At 39.2% G+C, this 24,665-nt stretch overlaps 1 protein-coding gene across 6 annotated transcripts in view; it reads right to left on the minus strand.

The window, feature by feature from the left end:
- Positions 1 to 381: 381 nt before the first annotated feature.
- LOC125460279 (interferon-related developmental regulator 2) overlaps positions 382 to 24,665 on the minus strand; it is a 57,372-nt gene continuing 33,088 nt past the window's right edge. For 5 of the 6 annotated variants that reach the window (XM_048547555.2, XM_048547556.2, XM_048547560.2 and 2 more), the window contains 11 exons: positions 21,794 to 21,904; positions 20,564 to 20,648; positions 20,321 to 20,445; positions 18,275 to 18,432; positions 14,512 to 14,562; positions 11,785 to 11,963; positions 10,830 to 10,938; positions 10,000 to 10,134; positions 4,807 to 4,935; positions 4,006 to 4,101; positions 382 to 3,130 (listed from right to left, as the gene is read on the minus strand). In XM_048547555.2, coding sequence (XP_048403512.1) covers positions 3,050 to 3,130; positions 4,006 to 4,101; positions 4,807 to 4,935; positions 10,000 to 10,134; positions 10,830 to 10,938; positions 11,785 to 11,963; positions 14,512 to 14,562; positions 18,275 to 18,432; positions 20,321 to 20,445; positions 20,564 to 20,648; positions 21,794 to 21,904 — 1,259 coding nt within the window. In that variant the 3' untranslated portion in view covers positions 382 to 3,049. Of the gene's footprint in view, positions 3,131 to 4,005; positions 4,102 to 4,806; positions 4,936 to 9,999; positions 10,135 to 10,829; positions 10,939 to 11,784; positions 11,964 to 14,511; positions 14,563 to 18,274; positions 18,433 to 20,320; positions 20,446 to 20,563; positions 20,649 to 21,737; positions 21,905 to 24,665 lie in introns of those variants that run through there. The other variant, XM_048547561.2, reaches the window with a different exon arrangement.

A 24,665-nucleotide genomic window follows, 5' to 3' on the forward strand; every position in this document is an offset into this window, starting at 1 on the left:
TCTTTGACCTGTCTGTCTCCTCTCAACCTATCTTCTCCGTTATCCATCTTCTATCCGCCTCTCCCATCTCCCTATTTATTTCAGAATCCCCTTCTCCTCATCCAAAAATACAAGTTTCTTTGTCTCCCTCAGTGGAAGATGATCTCAAAACAGCCTTCTCCATAAAATTTAAATCCACCGAAAATATCAGGTTTTGAATTTCTGAGCGACAGCTATCTACAGCGATGACAGAAAGTCATTCCCTCTATCTTGGTTTAAAAGGCAATTTCAAAAATTCCTTTTGTGGGTTTTTTTTTAAATTGCCAGGCTTTTGCTGTCCTTCCATATTTCCAAAAATCTTCACTCAACAAGTCAGTGTGATTAAAAGACCACCAGTACTTATGCAATATTTTAATAGGCTCTTTAGATACAGCATACATAATGCAAAGGCACATTCACAAAAATCCTTAGTTTCTTCTTTACAGAAATTTAGAAAAGAATTTAATTGTTAAAAATTGTTTGCATAAAAATGACTTGTCTGAAGCAGCACGAGACAGATTCCAAATCTGTTGGAAACCACAAAATTCAGATCTAACAGGGTTCACTATATTATAGAGGGGCACTTGGGAATTCCAAACTCAACTTTCCAGGAAGGGGAGACAAGGAACAGCAACTATCCCAAAGCCAAACTCCTGAAGCAGGGAACAGAGATTCATTTGTAACATCTGTTCCATTGTGACATTTGAGGGTTACCAAATAGGTACAAGTTTAAAGGTGTACATGCAATGATAGGCAAACATCGCCATTTGGAGAAATAACCAAATTTTTGTAAAAAGCAAGGTCCTCAACATCTCTTGGGTCCATTGTTAAACAGCAAAAATCACCTTCCCTCTCCCTGACTGGCTGCTAATGTATGAACATTTTCTTCACAATGTTGAAATATGGTATATTAAGAAATATGATGCATCCTCGATAGAAACTTTTTTTAAAAAAAGATGTGCATTTTCAAGCTGACAATGGGAGAAGACAGCATGACAGAATGTAGAATAGGCACTGGTACTTTACAGTACAGCAGCAGACTCAAAGCAAACAAAAAAAAAATTCTGCTTCCTGAGTAAAAGTACTCAATTCATGCCAAAATTAGCTCCAGTGTCAACTTCATCAAGGTAAGATGGTTTTCCAAGGTTAAACATTTGAAGTTAGTTTGTCAGACTAGATGTATGTCCTTTTCCTAATTCATATGTTAATGAAAACAAATTTTCACATGCAGCATCCAAATGTCAGAAGTAACTCCATATTGTTTTAGAAAATATGGCCATAAACAAAGAGATTGAGTGATTGCACATGCAACCAATGTTATAGAATTGGAGGTAGTATCAAAACTGTAAGAATATAATTAATCTCAGCATTAATGTAACAAGACTACCCTCTAGTTTCACTTTCTCATTCCTAAAATGGCCAAAAGAAAGGATGCCTGGGCTATCTCATTCTCCAGCGTAGCACTGAACAAATAAATAATTTGAATAAAATAAGGGGAAAGAGGAGAATTAATCCTAGTTAGCACTCAAGCAATCCTTCTAGTCAGAGTTAACACTGGAGAAACTGTGGAACTCCCCAAGCTTGTGGCGGAGAATGAAAGCACCAGACAGTTTCAGGCCTGAGATTCCTAAAAAAAGCTAAAAAGAAAAACAATTGCAAAAAAGCACCTATTGTTTTACCATTTGGCTAGAAAAAAATCGTGAAATAATTCAGGTTTAACTAACTGAATATACAGCATAGTGGCTATGTCGCTGTACTTGTAAAGCAGAGGCCAAGGCTAATTGCTCTAGGAAATAGGTTCAGATCCTACTGTGACAGCTGGTGAAATTTAAATTCAATTAGTTAAAATTAAATTAGTTAATTACAACCATCAATTGTCATGAAAAAATTCTGATTCACTAATGTCCTTTAGCAAAGAAAATCGATCAACTGTACCCTTTTAATTGCCCTTTGAAATGCCCAAAAAGTCAGTCAGTTCAAGAGCAATTAAGGATGGGCAAAAATGGTGGCCTTTCCAGTGATTTCCAAATACTATAAAATACAGGTGTATTGAATAATTACTCTGTACAAGTCAAATACATTATTCGTTCAGCTTCAAATTCATTACAAATATATGTCCTGAATAAATAATTCTAAGACTGAAGTGTCACAGACCTAGTGTACTGCAAATATATATTGGAATGGAAGAACAGAGAACTAAAACATATGGAAAGAGTCACAAGAAACCTCACAAAATCCACGTACTTTCCAGTAACCCAATGGCCTCTGCTCCACACAGTTTAAATTATGGAGAGGTCCAAATAAACAAATGTCAAAAATCATTTGCACATTCCCATTCTTTTTACATTGCATGAAAAGTAGCAAGTTTGGTGGGAAGCTAAATTTGCAGGTTGGCTGTACTGAAGTCAGAAGGGGATAATTTTCCAATATAAGAATCAAACTTTTGGGCCTTATATAATGCTAATTAACATATTCAAAAAGGTCAGCCTGCACAGATGGCTGTCTCCAAACCCAACTGCTCTCAGTATACCCACCTGTTCATTTTAAAAAGGAGAAACAATGGTACAAAACATAGGTAGAAAATTACAAAATATCACCAAATTATTTTTGTGCTTTTCTTTTTTTTTGCAAAACTAAAACCATTTGAAATGTTTAATCAATTTCATCATAATATATTTTGGATAAAGGACCAAATTTACAACTTTGCTCTGCAAGGTAACAGGTCAAGTAGAGACAGAGACAATCACGTTAATTTACTTAATCCGATGGCAGCATTAATCCATAGCAATAAACTTTTGGTGAACTAATGCTGCAGATTATATACTTCTATATAATTTAAAATGCTGATTTTGAGAAATGAAAAATGAAATAAAAAGCAAACACAGCAATGGAAACTGTGCATGTACATATTAAAAAGGCCCCATGATTGTTAACTCAATTCAGAAAACCCCATTGAATGTATTTTATAATCACAGTGACCAGGAACATTAAAATATGCAGAAAGGTCTGACACGATGCCTGTTCTGGCTTCTCAAAGTACATCAGCTCTTTTATCCCGGACTTTGCTTCTTGCCTTGGTCCTCGCTTTGAATGCTGCAGAGTTGTACAAATGCTGTTTCAGGAGAGGAAGGAAATCAACAAATTACTCTTACCTTCTACCAACAGATGCATATAAAAATTGTGATGGGAATAATCCATTGGGATTTAAAAAAAAACGCACATTAACCAGCAACCTCTTGCTAGATGCTTCCTGAAGATAGCAAGAGGTGGTGGAAATACCTCTTCTTGGACACTTACTCAGTAATTAGATAACAAACATGTGCATTTTTGAGTGGGTTAGTTAAGATATTTTTTAAAATCAACCTGTTCAGATACATTATGATCTCTGAAGCAGGTGGGACTTGAACCCAAACCAGTGCCAACACACTAGTAATCAGAACAGAAACAATTAGCAGGCTCACAAAGGCAAATAACTTCAAAAAGGTCTCTTGTGGCGCAATCATAATGGAAAGACTTCCAAAATCAAGATGCAAATATCTCAAACTGCATCCTAATCATATATCCTGTAAACTGGACATAGAGCATAAATTACTTAAGATGTAACACTCAAATTGTTGAACAACTATTGCATGGGCGGAACCTCCACACAAGGAGGAAGAGAATAGAGGAAGGCCAATTGTAAAGTCATGCCATGGCTCTGTGATGCAATTTCTAGTCAATTAGAGAATACTTTCATATTTGAATCAAATTTCAAGTGTTAGGCCACTTAGCCAACAACTATTTGCAGTTCAAAATTCTATCCCGCATCAGTTCTAGGTCATAGTGGATCAATTTTTAAGAGAAATCAGATTCATTCATTCCAGCTTTGTGACTGAGGTCAGAGGGAAACGAAACACAAACATCATTTGTATTTCAAATCAGATAAGGTTAATAAAATGTGTAGGTCATGCTATATTTATATATCTAGAGAGAGATATCCAAACTTACCTTTTCAAATCTTGAAATTTTATTAGCCCTGATAGCAGCAGCATCTAGCATTAGAGGTGGACCCAGTTCAAAGATATCCCGCAGTAATTCGTTATGCTTCAGAAAGAAAGTGTTAAGTGAAGTTGAATGATGAGTTAAATTTATACTCTGACAAGTTTTGAAAGTAATAAAGTTGGTGTGCTTTCCTAACGTAGCATGCATAGAATATCTTATATATAATGACCTGTATAATTTTACATATTTAGCAGTTTACAAGCTTCAAGATCTCCTGAGAACACCAGTCTGGAGCCAAACCAACTACTCCATTCAAACAGTATAAAAGATAAAAAAACTACATTTTAAAATTTATTATGGGATAGGAAGACAAAACCATATCATTTTTCATAACTCCTGCTCCCCATAGCTAAGAGGCTTCTCAATTACGACTGCTTACAGTGGTCTCAGCAGCCAGTTTAACAGCACCAGTTTGCGGCCTCAAAGAAGGCTTCTGACACATGATATCAAGTCTAAACTAGCAAAAATTTCTCCCTATAATGTCTGAATGATCCGGTCCTAAACCCGATAGCCAAAAGGTCCTAAACGGAACCTGGTCTGTGTGAAAGTCTGGCCTGTGTCTGTGGCAGTCATGAGGATTATTATGAGAAGGGAAGAAAAACAGTGAGCTCCGCTTATAATTCCATTTTATTACCCACACATATACATGTCAAAGTACAGATTCCAATAGATAGTGATCACAGCAAGTAATTCTCATCAAATCAGCTTTACCTAATTTGTTCAGCATTTGCCTTTTGTTCTTTTTACCTGCAGATGGTGCCTGATACCAGATCCAAGAATCTCCTTGAAGGCATCGTAGACTCTTCTTTTAACCCAACTATCTATGTAAAGGCACTCAACCCCAAATTTGATTGTTTCCTCTGGACATACTTCATCCTACGAAGAAACAGAAATTTATCATTTAGAAATTACTTTTGATTCCATTTTCACATGAATTCAATTTACAAATGCAAGCTACAAACTCCTGACAACTTCCCTTTTACAACTAGCAATTACCAAAATACTTTTTCTAAAATGAAACGATTACTTGGGATAAATCCTTTTGCTGGCAGATAATCAATTAAGTGACAAACTCATTTGTTTTACATTTACAATTATTTATTTAAAGTTGAAGTACATTGCATTGCTTCTTCAGTGCAAAAGGGCTCAACATACCTAGAGAAAACAAAATCAATCTCCCATTATTTAGCAGTGTTTAATATAAGTTCTAACATCTACTGGAGTTCAGAAGTCAAAATTTGGATTACTTAGTATGGTAGCCATTTAAGTGAATACACAATGTTATAATTTAATTTCTGGCACCGATTATCCAATTTGCATGAGTAATAGTGTCAGTAATATTTGTGGGCAACTAGTCCTTAAAAACTCCCTTGCAATGGAAAATTCCAGGTCTTTCCAAATGACTGTGCAGCTCAGTCAGGAGTTTTTCCAATTTTATTTTTCCAAATAATATTTTATTTTTAATTGGCAAATAAATATCCAGTTAGCTATGCATTTGCTAAATGATACCAAGAAACACATCAATTTGTACATGTAATTTATTTGATTGTTTGATTTATTGTCCCGTTAAAGCTTCATTTAATGAGTGGTATTGGCAGATCATGGTAAGCAAAGATGTACAGATCAAAAAGGCATACAGGTTACATTGCACAGGGCATGTGCAAGACGAGATCAACGTGAGCAAGATCTGCATTATTTGGAGTTACACAGTCCATTCATCAGTGTAAAAATGGCCAGAAGGAAGCTGTTCCTGAACCTTCTCATGCATGTGTTTAGGCTTCTGTATCTTCTGCCTGACAGAAGAGGTTGTAGGAGATCATAACTAGGTTGCGATGGTCTTTGATGATGATGTTGGCAGCCTTTCCTCGCCGGCGAGCCGTGTAAATAGAGTTCATGGATTGGAGGTTAGCTTTCGTGATGGTCAGGGCTGTGCACACCACCTTCTGTGGTTTATGGTCCTGGGCATAGCAGTTACCATAAGAGGCCATTATGTACCCAGACAGTACCTTTCAATGGCGCATCTACAGAAGGTGATGAGGGTCCTTATGGACATGACAAATTTCCTGAGCCACCTGAGGAAGAAGAGGTGTTGGTGTGCCTTCTTGACTGTTGCATCTACGTGGGTAAGTCCAGGACATGTTGTTGGTTATCATCACTCCGAATAACTTGACCCTCTCCGCCCTTTCAACCTCAGTCCCATTGATGTAGATGGGGGTGTGTTCTCTTCCTTTCCTTCTGAAGTCAAATGATCAGTTCTTTACTTTTGCTGATGTTGAAAGAGGGGTTGTTTTCATTGCATTATGTCACCAAGCCCTTTATTTCCCTGCTGCATTTTAACTGCTTGTTGTTAAATGTCCATCCAACTGTAGTGGTGTCACCAGTGAACCTGGAGATGGCATTCATTTAGAATTTGGCAACACAGTCGTGAGTGTGCAAGGAATACAGTAGGGGCTGAGGATGCATCCTTAGGGCGCTCCAGTGTTCAGTGTTATTGTGGAGGAGGTGCAATTACCTATCCTCACTGACTGCAGCTTATGGGTCAGAAATCTGAGGATCCAATTGCAGAGGGCAGGGCTGAGACCAAGGTGTCTCAGTTTTGAGATCAGTCTGGATGAGATAATGGTGTTGAAGGTGGAGCTGTAGTCAACTAGCAAGAGTCTGATGTAGGTGTCTTTGTTGTCCAGATGTTCAGGGATGAGTGCAGGACTAGGGATACGGCATGCTCTGTGAATCTGTTATGTCGGTAGACAAACTAGAGAGGGATCGAGGCTGGGAGGCTACAGCTGATATGGGCCATGACCAGAGTCTCGAAGCACTTCATGATTACTGAGGTCAGAGCCAATAGCCAGTAGTAATGAAGGCACACTGCATGTGCTTTCTTAGCTACAGAGATAATGGCATAGGTGGGGACTTCAGCTTGTAGGACGGAAGAAGTTGATGCCAGCCATCCAAATTCATGGACAGCTGGAGAAGATTCTTCATTTTCCTAAGACAGGGGAACATAGCTAGAACTGAAGTCAATACTCAAAAAATCAGTTTTTGGCAACATTGAATCCATTGGTGCAAATTCATGCAGCCAAGTTCAAACAGGCCACTGCAGATCAACGAGGTACAGTCTCAAACTTTCAGCTGCAACCCCCTTGTCTCACTGCCAGTCGATAGTCTACTGTCCTCAACCAGAACTCCTGATTAGATGGAAAGACAGAATCATTTCCAGCACAGGTGGCGGCCATTTGGCCCACCATGTCCGTGAATATCGAGAAAGAGCTAATTACACATTCCAGCTCAGGGCCTGTAGCCCTATAGGTTACAGAAATCAGTTGGACACCCAGGAACTTATTTTCCAAAGACACCTTTGTCAGAGTCCAGCTTATGGCTACAGCTCCATGTTGAACACCACTATGCCCTCCAGACTGACCTCAAAACTGCATGATCTTGGTCTCAGTTCCACCTTCTGCAGATGGATCCTCAGCTTTCTGACCCAAAGGCTGCAATTTGTGAGGATAGGTAACTGCACCTCCTCCACAATAACATACAACACTGGAGCACCCCCAAGGATGCAGCCTCAGCCCCCTGCAGTACTCCCTGTACGTCCATGACTGTGTTGCCAAATTCCAAACGAACGCCATCTACAAGTTCGCTGATGACAGATACCTAACAACAAGTCAAAACACAGAAGGGAGATATAGGGCTTGGTGATGTGGTGCAATGAAAACAATCTCTCAACATCAGCAAAACTAAAAGAACTGACCATCGACTTCAGAAGGAAAGGAGAACACATCTCCATCTACATCAACAGAACTGAGGTTGAGAGAGTGAAGAGCATCAAGTTCTTCAGAGTGACGATAACTGACGACCTGCTTGGACTTCACATATGAATGCGACAGTCAAGGCGGCACAACAACGCCTCTTCTTCCTTAAGCAGCTCAGGAAATATGGCATGCCTTTAAAGGTCCCTCACCAACTTCTACAGATGCATGGTTGAAAGTATACTGCCTGGTATGGCAACTGCTCTGCCCAGGACCGTAAGAAACTACAGAAGGTGGTATGTACAGCGCAGACCGTCATGGAAGCCAACCTTCCATCCATGGACTCTATTTATACAGCTCGCTGCTGTGGAAAGGCAGCCAACATCACCAAAAGACCCATCGCACCCTACAGCCTCTTCTGTCAAGCAGAAGATACAAAAGCATGAACACACACAGGAGCAGGTTCAGGAACAGACTGCTGAATAGATTCTAGCTTAAAATAATGTAACCTGCAATGTAACCTGTACGTCTCCAAATCTTTTTGACCTGTACATCTATTTTTTGCTGTGACCTGCCTGTATCACTCATAAACAAAGCTTTTCACTGTATATCTGTACATGTGACAAGAAAATCAAATCAAAATCAGGTTTTTGCCTCAAAAGTGAGTTCCAGATCTCCACCAGCCTCAGAGTGAAATCATTGCTCAATGACACCCTCCAATCAATTTACTATGTACTTCACCATTCAACCACAGAATCCCCACAGTATGGAAGCAGACCATTCAGTCCACACCGACTCTCCAAACAGCACCTCACCCTGATGTACTCCCCTACCCTATCTCTATAACCCTGTATTTTCTTATGGCTAATCCACCATGGGCAATTTAACTTGGCCAATTGACCTAACCTGGACACCTTGAGATAGTGGGAGGAAACTGAGCATCAGAAGAATCTCATACAGACGTGGGGAGAAAGAGCAAAGTCGACACAAGCACAGGCTAAGTCACGCAGTTCCAAGAAAAAAACAAAATGTTTGTATTCTTTCCACCTCAGATGCATTCTCAATTCACCACTCCCCAAGGCTCCCAGACATTTTTAAGAATACTTCATATAAAACACATGTGGTACATAAGTGCTGGCAGAAATGGCCTATTACAGGCATTGTAGAATTGATACAACGTAGTTACTGGGTTCCATGGCTAAATCTGAAGCATACCAGGTTTACAAGAGCCACAATGAAGTAAAGAACCAGTTAACCTATTGTTGACGGATTGACAAATGTTAGTCAATGAAAATAAACTTTTCCTTAAGTAAGGTCAGGTGGTCTTTGAAATCCATCAAAATAGAATCCTTGCTTTAATATCTCAACTAGTATGTTAGCACTCCTGACTATGGAAAGCTCATTTAGTTCTGGTCTACATTAGTGTCTACTACTCCAGACAAATGGAAGCTTGCAAGACCTGCAGATGCTGGACTCAGAGACAACACAGTATGGAGCTGGAGGAACACAGCAAGCCAAGCAACGGAGGGGCAGGAAACGTCCTGGCCTGAAACGTCAACTTTCCTGCTCCTCTGATGCTGCCTGGCCTGCTGTGTTCATCCAGCGCCAAACTGTGTTGTCTCTTCCATTAAGAGATGTTCTGCTATCAAATTCTTCTCCACTGCAATTTTTTAGGCCTCAAGAAAACTAGCAAGTGAAAGGATGCAAGGAGTCTGAATCTATAAAGTGTCTTTACAACACTGCTGTCAATGGGCTGGGAAGGGCAAATTTTAGGGGAAATGGATTCTTCCAGATATCCTAGTGTCAAAAGAACACCTGCATAGAATATGCCTCCAGATTAAAATGGATTTTGCATTGCACACGATACTTTAATCCATTAAGGCAACAGTGGAGCTTTAAAAAAAAAATCTTGGAACGACTTATAGAATTTTCTTTAAATGGACATTTTATTGTACAAGATCATACATTGCTAATACCTACTCTCCAAATATCACTGAAGTTTCAACTGGCTCCAATTCAAGCTAGTGAAGACATTAGCAAAATCAGGTAAGATAAAGTTTCAAAGCCAATAAATCCAAGCATGTACAAATTTTTCATGAATAGCGTGCTTTGATGTATTGGTCTCTTCCTTGTAGGTTAGAAAACACAGTGCTCATCTTTTTGTGTTTGAGGTAACTTGTACAACACTTACCTCAATGAAATGCAAGACATCGCGGAAAATGGAGCGCTGTTTTCGTCGATCATTTTTAGTTCTGTGTTTGTTACTGTCGGTTGCCAAGCTCTTCAGCTTTTCACAAAGTTGATCAGTGCCTTCGTACAAAAAATCCTTTGAAAATAAAGCAGCAAGAAAGTGGGAATTAATATACTACAGGGAATGGCTAATTCATTGATTTTGGGTACATCAAGCCACCATGAGACCACACAGAACATCTGTGTGTGTTTCCAAATGGGAATCACCAAAAACCAAACTGATAATTTACACCTTGCTGCACTACAAATTTTCTTTTGATGTTCAAACCTCAGTACAAACTAGGAGGTCTCAATAAATACGGGTGGAGAGGGTAAACCCTCATTCAATGGGATGAATTCCATAAAAGGAGGTCTAAGAAAACTGGATTTTAAATACAAAATTCATCAAACTTATTATGCATCTGTGGGAGAAACATGTCATTTGGTTCATGCACCCGCAATAGCAAATCATGAAGGCAACTGCTAGTAACCAGACACGACAACATTTTGTTTCTAAAAAGTTAAGAAAGAAAATAAACTTAGAAGTGCAAGATAAGCATGGGGACTACTCAACTAAATACACAACTCAAACACTGTACTTCAATTTCCTCAAGAGACAGGTTTGTCAACCTAAGATACACCATGAGGAGAGGGGAAGAAAGTGGACAGAAAAAGCCTCTGAACCTTTGAATATTTAATACATTTCCGCACAAATAAATAGTACAACAATCATCTCTCAAAGTAAAGTATAATTTCTCTGCAGGAACACAGACAACACAAAAACTTCCTTACTGGATCAATCTTGCGTGCCAACTCAAACAGAAGTGCTATCGCTTCCCCAGCTGCTATTCGCAAGGTCACACTATCACTGCACAGAAGGCCAGGTAACTTGGGCAGGTGACTGGAAAATATAGTTAAAATTGATTACGGTAACATTTCTGTCAGAACAACACTAAGAGATAAGGTTACGGTGAATGCAATAAAATTTGATTTTCTTAATATGATGCAATTGACTTGAGCAGCCATGAACTAAACAACAAGAGTAATAGGACATAAGCTGAGACTCACTATCCCCAAACAGGATGATGTTCTAACTTTAACTGTCTCAATTGTTTGAAGTAACAGCCAAACTTGTGCATCTTCCCATATTTCTCTTTGGGGGAGTGGAGAATAAAGGCCATTCACCCTCAGCATTCTTCACATACTTGGTAATGGCCAGCTGTATTGTTGTATTTGAAGAGATCTGGGAGTGGGCTTCTATCCACTTGGTTAAAAAATAACAAGCTGTTTCACTACTAGAGACAGCACAGATGATAGAAATGCAAAAAAAAAACAAACAAACTAAACAGTTCAGTACTGTACCATTAGTTGATTGGATCTCTTTCTAGTGTCAAATACGCATGAGAAAATTCAGGTTCTGTCAAGCAACAGATATTTTAATTACCTTTGGTTAATAAACCAAAGGAGGAAGCGTTTGGGGTGAGGGGATAAAGTTTCAATTACACTGAAGTTCCTTCCTCATACAATAATATGTGAACGGGTGATTCATTCCGGGAGGAATTCAAGGGATACGCAAGACTTGTTGATTCATTTGTCTTTTTCAAAAACAGCGCTTCCTAACGTCACTACATGGTAGTTTGCCATGAAAACATTTACAGTTGTATTATTGAATAAATTACATACTATAAATGACTAATAGGGTAAAACATGAATATGCAACCATAGGTAACAGACCTATACCACTTACTTTTCCAAGAGTTTTTGAATTTTGGAGGGTGGACAGATAGTAACCAGTAAGGACCAGGACAGGAGAGCATTGTAGTGAAGAACTTGAGTCTGGGAATTGTGGGAGGGAACCAATCCATCCCCCTTTATATACGAAGCACTGAAGATGCTCTCCAAACAGGCCAGGCAAGATGCAAGGTCCTAAAATGAATACAAATATTATTAATATGTGCATAAGGAATAGTAAGAAATAAACAAGGAGGCTCATGAAACACATTGGTAGTGTGATGTGTCCATTTCCTGATGTTAATGCACAAACTGTATACCATGAAGAGGACTTCTGGTTTAGGAAGGAGTATTCTCATTATAAAGGTTTTAGCTTTTAACTTCCCAAAACTTACATTTATAAACATGATTGCTCAATACTTCGCATATTTTGATCACTGTCTAGTTCCAGTTTCCAACATTTAAGTGAGGATCAGTTGAAGGCACTGACAATTCTGAACCATCGTAACAGTTGAATTTCACTGTTAGATATCTGTGAAGGTAGTAAAAATTCACAAATAGAACATTCAGTAATTAGGGATAACACAGTGTGGAACTGGAGGAATACAGCAGGCCAGGCAGCATCAGAGGAGCAGGAAAGTTGACGTTTCCGGTCGGGACACTTCTTCAGAAAAGGACAGGGGGAAGGGAGCTGGTGTTTCTGTAGCTCCACGCTTAGTTGTCTCTGTGTCCAGCATTTGCAGTTCTTGCTATTACTTAATGATTAGATGTAGTTTTGAACAAATCTTTATTACAGATTGACATATTCATGAATCACGTCTTGAGGTTACTACTAGCGACTTATCTAAGTCACTAAAACAACCAAATAGTGATTCACTTCAACTATAATGCACTGATGCATCTCAATGGTGGAAACTAATTTCTAACTAAATCCTGAAATAGGATTATATGGGCATAATAGGTAGAGGCAAATATCATTTACATGGTGGTTCAACAGCAGTTAAATGTCTCACGTTGCCTTTGTTAACTAATAATATTCTTCAGCATATAACTGGTTATTAAGGCACATTCAACTAACCAGGACTGATGTGGGAAACATTTTTCGTGAACCGAACCATAGCATTAGACACAGCAGTCAGATTATCACATACAGTCTGCAAAACTAGAAGTAACCTGTTATTGGATTAGATCATATAGTGACTTGCACCAAAAAAGGGCTCAAACAATTCCTTCCCAGGCAAGTCAGCTGGCATGTACCTGCTGGCAGATGTTTTCATAAACTACTTTAAACAATTCAAGTAAAAACAAACTGTACATTTCTAATTAAAGTTATGAAATTACAAATTTTAAGCTAAAATTGGAAGTCAGTCAGCTCAGATGGCTGAACAGTTCAGTGGCAATGCAGAGCGAGCGAACAACGCAGGTTTAATTCACGCGCCAGCTGAAGTTACTGTGAAGGTCCTGCGTTCTCAAGCTTATTTGAGGCCCTGTGACCTGCAGGTTAAACACCACCAGTCACCTCTGTCTAATGAGAAAGCAACCTTAAAGATCCTTTGTGTCTATGATGCCTTTATCATTAAAATACAAGAGTATGATTCTGTTATTTCATTTATAGACCAGTGAAACAGGAAAAATAATAACAGAACATAAGGAAATAGCACATATATTTTTAAAAATATATTTTGTTTATCTTCAAAAGTAAAAGGAACAAAGCACATAGCAGAAATAATGGGAAACCGAAGAGAAAATTAGTTTGGAGAGCTTCAAGGAATATTAAGCAAGAGAAAGTACTGGGACTAAACGGTTTACATCCTTGGGTCTTGGTGCACTGATTGTGAACTGTCTTCACCTGCACTTTCTGGAATCTCCAGACGCAATATCAAGTTCACTAATTTTAGGGCCTAAACTCTCCCATGTCCCAGCACCCTATCCCACACACCAGGCCTTGTTTTCACATAGCCAGCCATTACACACTACCTATTATTAGTCACTAACAATTCCCATTAACAGCTTTGCACCATCCTATCCAGATCGTTATCAACTCCTTTGTTTATCCAACTGCTCTTCTCTCTCTCTCATTTGGGTTCTATCCTTTATCCTATCGTTTACTCCCTAACCCATCTCCCTTCCTATTTCCTGGATATAAGCAGATGTTTTCCCAGCCATCATCAGTTCTGAGGATGGTTCACCGGACCCAAAACGTTAACCGATTTTTCTTCACAGATGTTGCCAGACCTGCTGAGCCTTTCCAGCAACTTCTGTTTTTGTTCTTGATTTACAGCATCCACAGTTCTTTCAATTTTACCTTTAATTCAGACTTTTAATTTAAAATCAATTTCTTTCACCGTCTATATACAATTTGCCCAAGATTGCTCTACTTAATCTAGGAAGAACAAGCTAAAATGTAATGAAAGTTTCTCTGATCCACAGTACATGTGGCAAAACTCTTGGAGGCACAAATTTAACATCACACAGTTTTAGAATAATCACAATAAATTACATTCCACAAATGTCACTTCCATTGTTGGATAGGACTATTTGAACTTGCCTCCACTATGGCCACATGAGAATGAATTTTTTTTACAATAAGCTGAGCCTCAAACCTCAAAATGAGGTACACCATACAGTAAAGAACAGTAAAGTACACTTAATGAATTATTCAATAAAATTGGTGGTATGATAAATCAAGTATCTCCTTGCTTAGGAAAACAGTTATCCAGTAATCCAATAAATTAAGACTCACCTCTGCTTCATTAGCAGCAATGTAACAGCATGTTCCCAGAGCAGTGGCGGTCTAAACAAAGCAATAACATTAAGTAACAAGCAGCCAAATATGTTTCACATCTGAAAGGCGAGAGGGGTGAAGGTTTAGCATATTAATCATTTTCACCTGGATCAAATTAGCAGACCTGCACTGACACTGAGGTGCCCTGGAATCCTTACAATTTCGGCAATGCAAAAGATGCATGCATATGTAGCGCATTGAGCATACAGTGCTTAAATTCTTTATAATTTGACTGCTTTGGACCAATTAAATCTTTCATAATTGTAATTTTAATTTTAAAGCTCTGATTCTCAGAGCTATAAATATATTAATTCAACTAGCAGCATTCATCAAATTGATCCGTTTCTTTTGATATTTCAACAGTTTCATACCATAAATCAGAACAAGCCAGATTCCATATCAGCACCAGACAAAACTATTTCCAGCCATTTCAAAAACAGGCTGAGGGAACCTTTGCTACTGGAATAATAGTCAAATCCTTGAAACAACAATATTTGTACACTTTCCTTTTCACACATGTAATGACAACAATGTTATCACATTTTTAAATATAAGATGACGTAACTAGAGTGTAAAGGTGTCAAGTTGCATTAATTTGACAATCTAATGCCCTTTGTTCAAAAATCATTCAGTCCTCTGAACCATGTAGGATTTGTATTTTTCCAACACAGATTGATACTGATATTTGTTCTACAAAACCCAATTGGATGTTTTAAACTTTAATGTCTTCAGCTGCCTGATTATAAGCCATTCTTTATGCATGGGTCTGATAAGAGGAAACTTCAGGCAGTAACAGTACCCTAGTCAGGAACATAAATTTTGTATATCAAATTTAAAGCATCAGACATTGTGCGTGGTGACATTTTGCATAATCACAAGTTTTGACAGATGCTGATGCAAATATGGTCATCTATAAACAAAGGCAGTAAAATTTTATTCAGATTCACATGATTATTGCGTAGGTTTGAGGACACAGATGCAACGCTCAAACCAGCCAGAATTCAATTAAATTCAGTTTGTGCTTTGATCCTTTGTTCTGTCACTTTCATTTGCTCTGTACCTGCTGTGATGACCATGGGATTAATCACAGAGAATACCATATAAAAAGAGAAGCCCAGCATTTTACTGAATCATTTTACTGGAATTGCGACAATTGTTGCTGGAATCTGTCTCCTGAGAACCCCAAAGCAAAAACATGGGACAGTCAAGTTAAACAGAACATTTGACTCTGGTAAATGGTTTTAGACAAAAATAGTGAGCTTCTCTAATTGTTCGCTGCAGCCCTCAGTGGGGTTAAGCATTGAAAGCTTTGGGGTTGCAAGCTCCAAATGCAGCAATGAATGCTGTGTGGCCTTTAAATCATTAATCACACGTTTTCTTTTTACAGAGCCTGGTGCCTAACTGCCTGATCCATCGGCTTTAGTTCTGTCCTAAAATGTTACGTTGGTGCTCTTTACAACTCTGTGGATTCAGTTGCTTTCAATCTTACTAACCTCAAAATTTCTTTTGTCCACACACTGAGGAAAGGGGTCTTAAACTCTCAGGTACCAAAATGGGACAACGGTGGGAAAAAGTCTGGAAGCATTGTGCCGACTGTTGTTTTTGTCCCAAATTCAGCAATGCCACCTACAAGGCACATTTCAGGAATGTGACAGAATATTGCCCAATTGTCTGAACAAGTGCAGTTTCGATGCTCAAGTAACTTGACACCATTTGGGACAAAGCAGCCCCTTTGATTGTCACCACTTCAATAAATATACGCTCCTTCCATCACCCATACTTGGTTCCAGCAGTACATACGTTCTAGAAGATCACTTCAGAAATTCACCAAAGCAACTTAGACAACGGCTTCCAAACCCACAACTACTCCTATCTAGGACAAGGACAGCCGATATACAGAAACACTACCACTTGCAAGTTACCCTCTTAAGCCACTCAGCATCCTGACTTGAAAATAAATCACTATTCCTTCACCGTCATGAAAGAACTCCATCCCTAACATTTATTGGTCTACCTACACCAAAAGAAATTGCAGTGGTTCAAAAAGGCAGCTTGTCGGTACTTTCTGAAGGACAAGTGTTGGGCAATAAATGACGTTCGAGTCAAAGATGCCCACATCCCATCAGTGAATTAAAAATACTTCAACAACGAGAGGAAAAGTATCTTTGGGTATAAATCAACTGGGCGATGACAGGTCCTACACCAGGACTATCCAAACCTTCTGCACAAGGGGCCACATTCAATCTCTCCCTCATTCAGGGCTGGTAAGCAAATTCAAAAAGACGAGGTTTGCTACAACAGCGAGTTTCAGGAATAAACAATCCAAAAGCAATAAACTTGTCAATAAATCAAATTATGAACAAAATTTACCATTAAGAAGTGCCAAGCCACAGGGTTAAACTAAAATAAAAATTCTTTGCCTCTTCAGTTAAGAAGCAGAGCAAGAAACAGACTAGGCTTCAGGTCCTGATCACCAGAGGAGTCAGCGAGAAACTTAGGCCAAGCCAAAGAACTGGATTTAATGAACAATGACCTTGGTGGGGCACATTCTAAAATGGCCTTAATAGATTTCAACTGAAGTGTTGCCTTTCACCTTGGGTTTTCCCTGTCCTGGGCCTTCCACCCATTCAACTCCACCACTTACTCCGTCCTGCTGCCCCATCAGCTAGTCACCATTGCAGTCCCCCAGTCAAACCCACCCAGAAAATCATTCAACATCCACTCAGTTCCTCATCACTGACACACCCACCCAGCCTGTGATTATTTAAAGAGTCAGTCATGCACCCGAGAGAGAGTGCGAGCAAGCGAAAGCAAGGGGCAGCTTCTTACAAAGGCTGGGCGGGCCACAGAGGAGCAACCTGCCCTAGTATATTAAGGAAAAGGCAGGAGTTGAAGACCAAATGCAGCACCATTTTCGCAAAGTGCCACAACTATGTTATTTCCCAGAATCCCTTTTTTTTAAAAGATACTTCATTATCATGGATTTAATATCAAATTTAATACTTTTAAAAATAATCTCTAGGAATATTCTTGCACTTCCATTAACAATGTACTAATTTTACAAAGGGTCTAAGGACAAAATATTGAAGTATCACTGAGCTGGAAGGTTAGTTTTCAGACGTTTCATCACCGTTCTAGGTAACATCATCAGTGAGCCTCCAACGAAGCGCTGGTGTCATGTCCCGCTTTCTATTTATCTGTTTAGGATTCCTTGGGTTGGTGATGTCATTTGCTGTTCTTTTTCTCAGGGGATGATGGATTGATTTGGAGCCAATGTGTTTGTTGATGGAGTTCCGGTTGGAATGCCATGCTTCTAGGAATTCTCGTGCGTGTCTCTGTTTGCCTTGTCCTAGGATGGATGTGTTGTCCCAATCCATCCTAGGACAAGGCAAACAGAGACACCGACGAGAATTCCTAGAGGCATGGCATTCCAACCGGAACTCCATCAACAAACACATTGGCTCCAAATCAATCTACCATCCCCTGAGAAAAAGAACAGGAAATGACATCACCAACCCAAGAAAACCTAAACAGATAAATAGAAAGCAGGACATGACACCAGCGCTTCGGAGGCTCACTGATGATGTTACCTAGAACGGTGACGAAACGTCTGAAAACTAACCTTCCAGCTCAGCAAGCAAACTCACATCCAGAACCTCAACCTGAGCTACAAATCTTCTCAAAACTCATTGAAGTATCACTTGGAAAATACAGTACTTACACTGTGTCTGGCAGCCAAGCTAGCTGATTTGTCAGTGAAGATATTAATTAGGACAGACTTCAGGGTTTTGAAAACATCTTCTCCTTCTTTGCATGATCCCAGCTGAACACATAATAAGGATATGACAGTCGCAGCGATGGCTTGTTCTTCACCCTTCCCTTTAGAGAGGAAAGCGAATTTGAAACTAAAGTTCTTTTTGAACTTAAATCAGCCTTTTAACCCTTGGATGCTTCGGTGACTAGTTCCACCTTTTTTTGGTCTATCTTTTATTTCCATGTTTGTTCCATTATCACTCATGCATTATAGAGTACAGCACAAAAACAGACCCTTGGTCCAACCAGTCCATGCCAACAATAATCCCAAACGAAACTGGTCGCACCCAACCACATTTGGCCCGTACCCCTCCAAATACTTCTTATTCATGTACTTATCCAAATGTTGTAACTGTACCCACATCCAACACTTCCTCTGGAAATTCATTCTGCACACTAACCACTCAGTGCAAAACAAAAAGTGCCTCTCATGTTTTTTTTAAAATCTTTCTCCCGTCACCTTATGAATATGCCCCCTAGTCTTGAAATCCCCCACCTTAGGGAAAAGACACCGTGATTCACCTTGCTTGTACTCCTCGTTCCTTTTGCACAGCTGTGTCTGCTAACACCCACAACTGCAGACAGCTACATACGTGCACTAATCCAGGAACATTCATGCACACTATTCCAGTCCCAACATCTCATAACACAAGTTTATATTTAAAACTACATGGAAACACTATTCTACAGAAGCACACGATTTTGAAATGGATTTCAGCAGCAGGGAGTAAGGTCAGGGAGTAAAGGAAGCAAGCGAGCAGCATTGCAAGTTCTTCAATGCACCTTTGTCCTATTAGGCATTTAATTACATCATTATTCACTCATCCTATCACAGACCTCTCACTTTCGTTCTTTCCTTTATTCTACTGAAGGACAGTTCTTTATTATTTTCCAGTTCCATTGAAAAAAAAATCAAAATGCGACCTTAATCACCCTCTCCACAAATGTTACTTGGCCTTAGGCTCATAAGACATAGGAGCAGAAGCAAGCAATTCAACCCATCGAGTCTGTTCCATCATTCTACAAGATTATGGCTGATCTGATAATTCTTTACTCCACTTTTCTGCCTTTTACACATAACAGTGAATTTTATTATTGATTAACAATCAGTCTATCCCAGCTTTGAATATGCTTAAACTAGCACTGACAGCCCTCTGCAGTAATGAATTCCACAAACTGACCACCCTCAGAGAAGAAATTCCTCATCTGTGTCTTAAATGACCCCACACTCCCTTTGGTTCTAGACAAGGAGAAACAATCTTTCTGAATCTACCCTATCAAATCCTACAAGAATCTCATGTTTCAGGTGCATAATATCTCTTCAATAGTCCAGCCAGTACAGGCTCAGACCTACACAATCTTTGCTTGTAATATTGTCTATCCATACCTGATATCAACCTAGTGAACATTCTCTGGACTGCCTACCAGTAGATCTTTCCTTAGATAAAGCGCCCAAAACTGTTCACAGTATTTCAGCCATGGTTTAACTAGTTTTAGAAAAATCTCCCTCCTTTTATACTCAATTCCCTCTGAAATAAAAGGTCAGCATTCCACTTGCCTTCCCTATTACCTGCTGAACTTGGACTCATTTTAACATTTTAAAAGATTTCCAAATCCCTCTATCGTGTAGCATTATGCAGTCTTTCTCCATTTAAATAATATTCAATATCGACTGCTGTTCTTGCCAAAGTGCCTACATTCACATTTCCCAACATTATATTCCAACTGCCAGGTTTCTGCCTACTCTGAGCTACTGAGGGACTGTCAGTTTCAATTTAAAATTTAATTGTAGTTCACCATATAAAATCTGAACTTTTCTGGTGAGGAAGAAGTTAGATTATGACTGGTACTGTATTGCATTTAAGATCAGATCTGCAAAATAAGGATCTACCAGCTATTTCTTCAAACTGGACATCTTTGAACCTCCTACTTCAGTTTACCAAGGTAGACGTACCTTTCTTTAAGCAACGTTCCAAGCAATCAGTGATAGTGACTTGCCTTTCCACCAAAAAATCTGCCAGAATCTTTGAAGAAAATGCTAACTTAAGGCTTTCAAGAGCATTTTGTCGTATTTTTGCACTAAAAAAATAGAAAATGGATTAATGCAACAAAAGGAAAGCCAAATAACTCTAGCTACTGTAGCTAGAAAGCTCTGAAAGCCAAAATGCAAAATACAATGCACTCATGCCCGCCTCACCTTTTATCCATTGTATTATCAATACATTCCCTCAATTTATTTTCTGCTTCCTCCTGGGCCATTTGTTCATTAATAGCTTCATTTCCTAAACAAAAAGGAAAGAAAGAAAACAACAATGTTTGCCAATTCCCTGGCGTCTACTTGGACAAGTAAAACCATCAACATAAAAGAACATATTACAGAACCTTCCATTCCAAGTTGACTTATCATCGTCTAGATATTTGACTCTTAACAGCAGTGCAACATACAGTTGCAAAATTTGCTCTTACAAAATAATCAGTGGTTAGAATATGGAACTCATTAACATAAAGAGTGACTAAAACCATTTCAACAGAGATACGCCTTCCATCATAAGGATAGGATAGAAATGAGAACAGTCACTCTTAAATGGAAGTGAACATTGTAATCATGATGAATCAGATAACAGAACAGCTCATGCCCTGTGTAGCAAAGTCTGGACAACATTCAGGTTTGAGTTGATAATGGTAACTAATGAGGCAATGGGTTAAACGACTGGCCTTTCAACAACCACATTCATCTTCCTTGGTGCTTGATATGACATCAACTAGTGGAAAGTGTTTGCCCTAATTTCCATTGACTTCAATTTTGCTGGGACTCTCTGATGCAGTCAAATGTAACCTTTTCATCTCACCTATGGCAACTGCCTTCTTTGTTCACACTTGAACAAGTCTTGTGATGAGGTTTCAGCCAAGTGGTCCTGGTGAAACCCAAACCAAACATCAGCGAGGTTATTGTTAAATAACCGCCATTTGATTAATAGGACTGTCAATAACTCTTTCCGTCACTTTGTTAATGATTAAAAAGCAGCTGGAGTGATAACTGATCAAATAGATTGTGCCCTATTTTCCTAGACAGCGCATATACCAGAAATTTAGCACATATGCATGGCTAGAGATGAGGCTAGCCCTAGAGCGCTAAAACATCATGCAAATTAATCACAATTATTGATACACCACAACTTTCTAATATCCTCAAATACATGCAATTGCAGTTAGCATTTCTAAAGACAGGAGAAAACAGTATGACATTCGTCAGCTCCTTAACTAAAAGTATAAAGGCATGACATGAATCTGCATTTGACACTGAAAAATCCCAAGCCTTAATGTGGTGCACTTCTACATTCATAAAATTGAAGCAAGTTTCTTAGATTTACGTTTTATATGAAGCCTTGAAACTTCAAACGCCATAGATAATGGATTTCATCAGTACCTTCCTCAGGCACACTGGCCGTCTCACTGGCACTGCTGCAATGGCTCACCACTTCACTGGCAAGATCATCATCACTGGTCTGAGTGTCCCCTTTAATTCCATTCCGTCCTCCTGAAAATATATAGCAAAGTGATGCGTTTCTGTACGAAAAATACTGTTGTGTGACAGACTTGAATGTGTATCAGTGCAAGCACCAATTTGTGTGACTGCAAGCATGCATCTGCAAACCACTGCATGTGAAAAGCTTTCAGAAAATTTGAAACATGTACTGAACTAAGTTTTCAGATTTTCAATAGTTTCATTCTACAATTCTAGAAGACTCAATGTGACAAAAACCACTTACTTTGAATTAGTATACTCTCTACTTTAGATTTATTTCCAGTGTAGGAATGAATTTTTGCGAGCTGACAAGATTAAAACAACAAGGATGCTGGAAAAGTAGACCTAATTGGGTGGAGGGGCGATGAAGTAGGTGAGACACAGCAGAGTTAATTCCACATAAAAGTTGGTGAGCTAGTAATGTCAAATTGTAATGAAACAGAGACGTAAGAGATGTGTCTATATTATATTATCATTAGAAGAATCATGTACAATTACCACAATACTGTAATACATGTTTAATTATTACAGTTGCACAGCTCCACGACAACCTAAGCCTGACTTTAGGAAGTTAATGATGGTGAGAAACAGAAAAGCTTACAACGCTACAAGGATTAGTGTTAGGTCAGATATTTGGGAAATTTTTAGAAGCCAGCAAAGCATGTCTAAAAGAAATGGAAAAATAGCATAAAAACCACCAGCAAGAAACATAAGCAACAGAAGTTGACCCCAAAAATTTTGAGTTTGCTAAGTCAGAGACTGTAATGGCACCTAGAGTCAGAGAAATAGACCCTTCCATCTACCTCACCCATGCTGATTAAATATCCTAAATTAACCTAGTCCTATTTTCCAGCATTTGACCCATATCCCTCTAAACCCCTCCTATTCATGCACCCACCCAGATGCCTTCAAAATGTAAGTGTACCTGCCTCCATCACTTCCTTTGGCAACTCATTCCGTACATGTACCACCCTCCGTGAAAAAATGTTAACCTTTAGATCCCTTTTAAAATCTTTTCCTTCTCACCTTAAACCGATGCACTCTAGTTTTGGTTTCCGCTACCCTGGGAAAAAGACCTTGGTTACTGAATTGAATTGAACTAAATCATTCATCATCATGTGTATTCAATGTAAAAATACAATGAAAAGTGTGCACCTTTACTGTACATATATGGCATCATTCACATTAACTTAGAACAAGATAAGAATTAACTTAAGAGACTCCAAGTTTCCTTTCCACTGCCACAGTCCCACTCTGAGCATTCCAGCCCACGCCAGGCTGCCTCACTGGACTGCTCTCACCGCCACCACCTCACTGGCTCACTCTCACTGGGCCACTCTTGATCCGTCATCGTCGGCCTAGCCCACACCAGATCTGCTATCACTGCAGGATGCCACCCACAAATTCAGCTCTTGCCACATGATCCCCCATGAGAACCCGGCTCCTTCCCACCTCCTTGGATAGGTGATTAAAAGTGGTGTTTGAGGGGTGGCTAGAATTACTAAGGGAGGGAGGAAAAAAAAGAGGGGCATAGAAAGAGCAAGAGAACTGGTGAGCAGAGTGGAGATCCTAATGGAGCGACTTATCCTGACACCATCTTGCCGGAAGTGCAACCCTATCCATGCTCCTCATGATTTTATAAACTTCTATAAGGTCCCCCCTCAGCTTCTGACACGCCAGGAAAAACAGCCCCAATCTAATAGCCCCTTCCCTCCAAACTCTCCAATATCAGCAACATTCTTGTAATTCTTCTCTGCGCCTATCAACCTGTGGGGCAGCTCTTTTAATGGATCACTTTTGAGTCAAGTACAATTCGCCTGCATGTTCCAAGGCAAGGGTTTGGCTGGTTATTGTCTGATCTGCAGGAACAAGTTACAATTTTGCTGCCTCCCCCTTCATCCCTACCACTACTAGAAAAAAGTACAAAGAAAACTAAACTGAACTAAAGGCGGTATGTCTCTGTGAAGAGAAAATAGATATGTTGGTGGTTATCTTCACAAATTTCCCATATTGTGCAAAGGTTCTGGTAGATTTGAAAACAAAAAAAAACACATATCTTTACGTAACTTCAGCTTCATAAAAAGTATAAGCATGCATGGGCACAGCAATTTTATGAAAGCAGGCCATGTGTGAAGGGCAATGATGGTGGGAGATAAAACCTGGTAGCAGAGAGCACCTTCGACCTGTTTCTATCAGTCAGAGTGGGTATGATGTTAAAGATAAAAAGGCAGGTGATTTGTAGGTACTTCTTCAGTTCATTTTTCAATTAACAAAATGGTTTAAATTGGATATTATAGCTGGTGAGGAGGAATAAAGGTAAGAAATTCATTTAAAATATTTAAATTGAAATTAAGTAGAATACAGATGGTTCTGCACATTGTTGCAGCTGCAGTATGTGGAGATAGTAGCACCAGTGTAATCCATGGTGATCACATCTGCGGCAAGTGTTTGCTCCTTGGAGAAAATTTGGCTTTGAAGTGGAGTCCAGGCTATGGATACTGCGAAACATCAGAAAGGGAGAGGGGTACCTGAACAGAGTTTCAGGAGGCAGTCACACCCCTTAGATAAACTACAAATCTTCCCAAAACTCACTAGCAAACTACACCAAATTCACACAGAAAGATTTACGTTGACCTTGCAAGGAATGTGGTACAGATTCACTGAAATGTTATCCATGCCAAGAGTAAATTTGAGAGATAACTACATAGAACATTCCATGGAATAGTAGTGTGAATTAAATCATGATTTGATGAAGATTTCAAAGATTTTGAAA

Source organism: Stegostoma tigrinum, chromosome 11 (genome assembly GCF_030684315.1).
Source record: "Stegostoma tigrinum isolate sSteTig4 chromosome 11, sSteTig4.hap1, whole genome shotgun sequence".
NCBI classification, from domain to species: domain Eukaryota; kingdom Metazoa; phylum Chordata; class Chondrichthyes; order Orectolobiformes; family Stegostomatidae; genus Stegostoma; species Stegostoma tigrinum.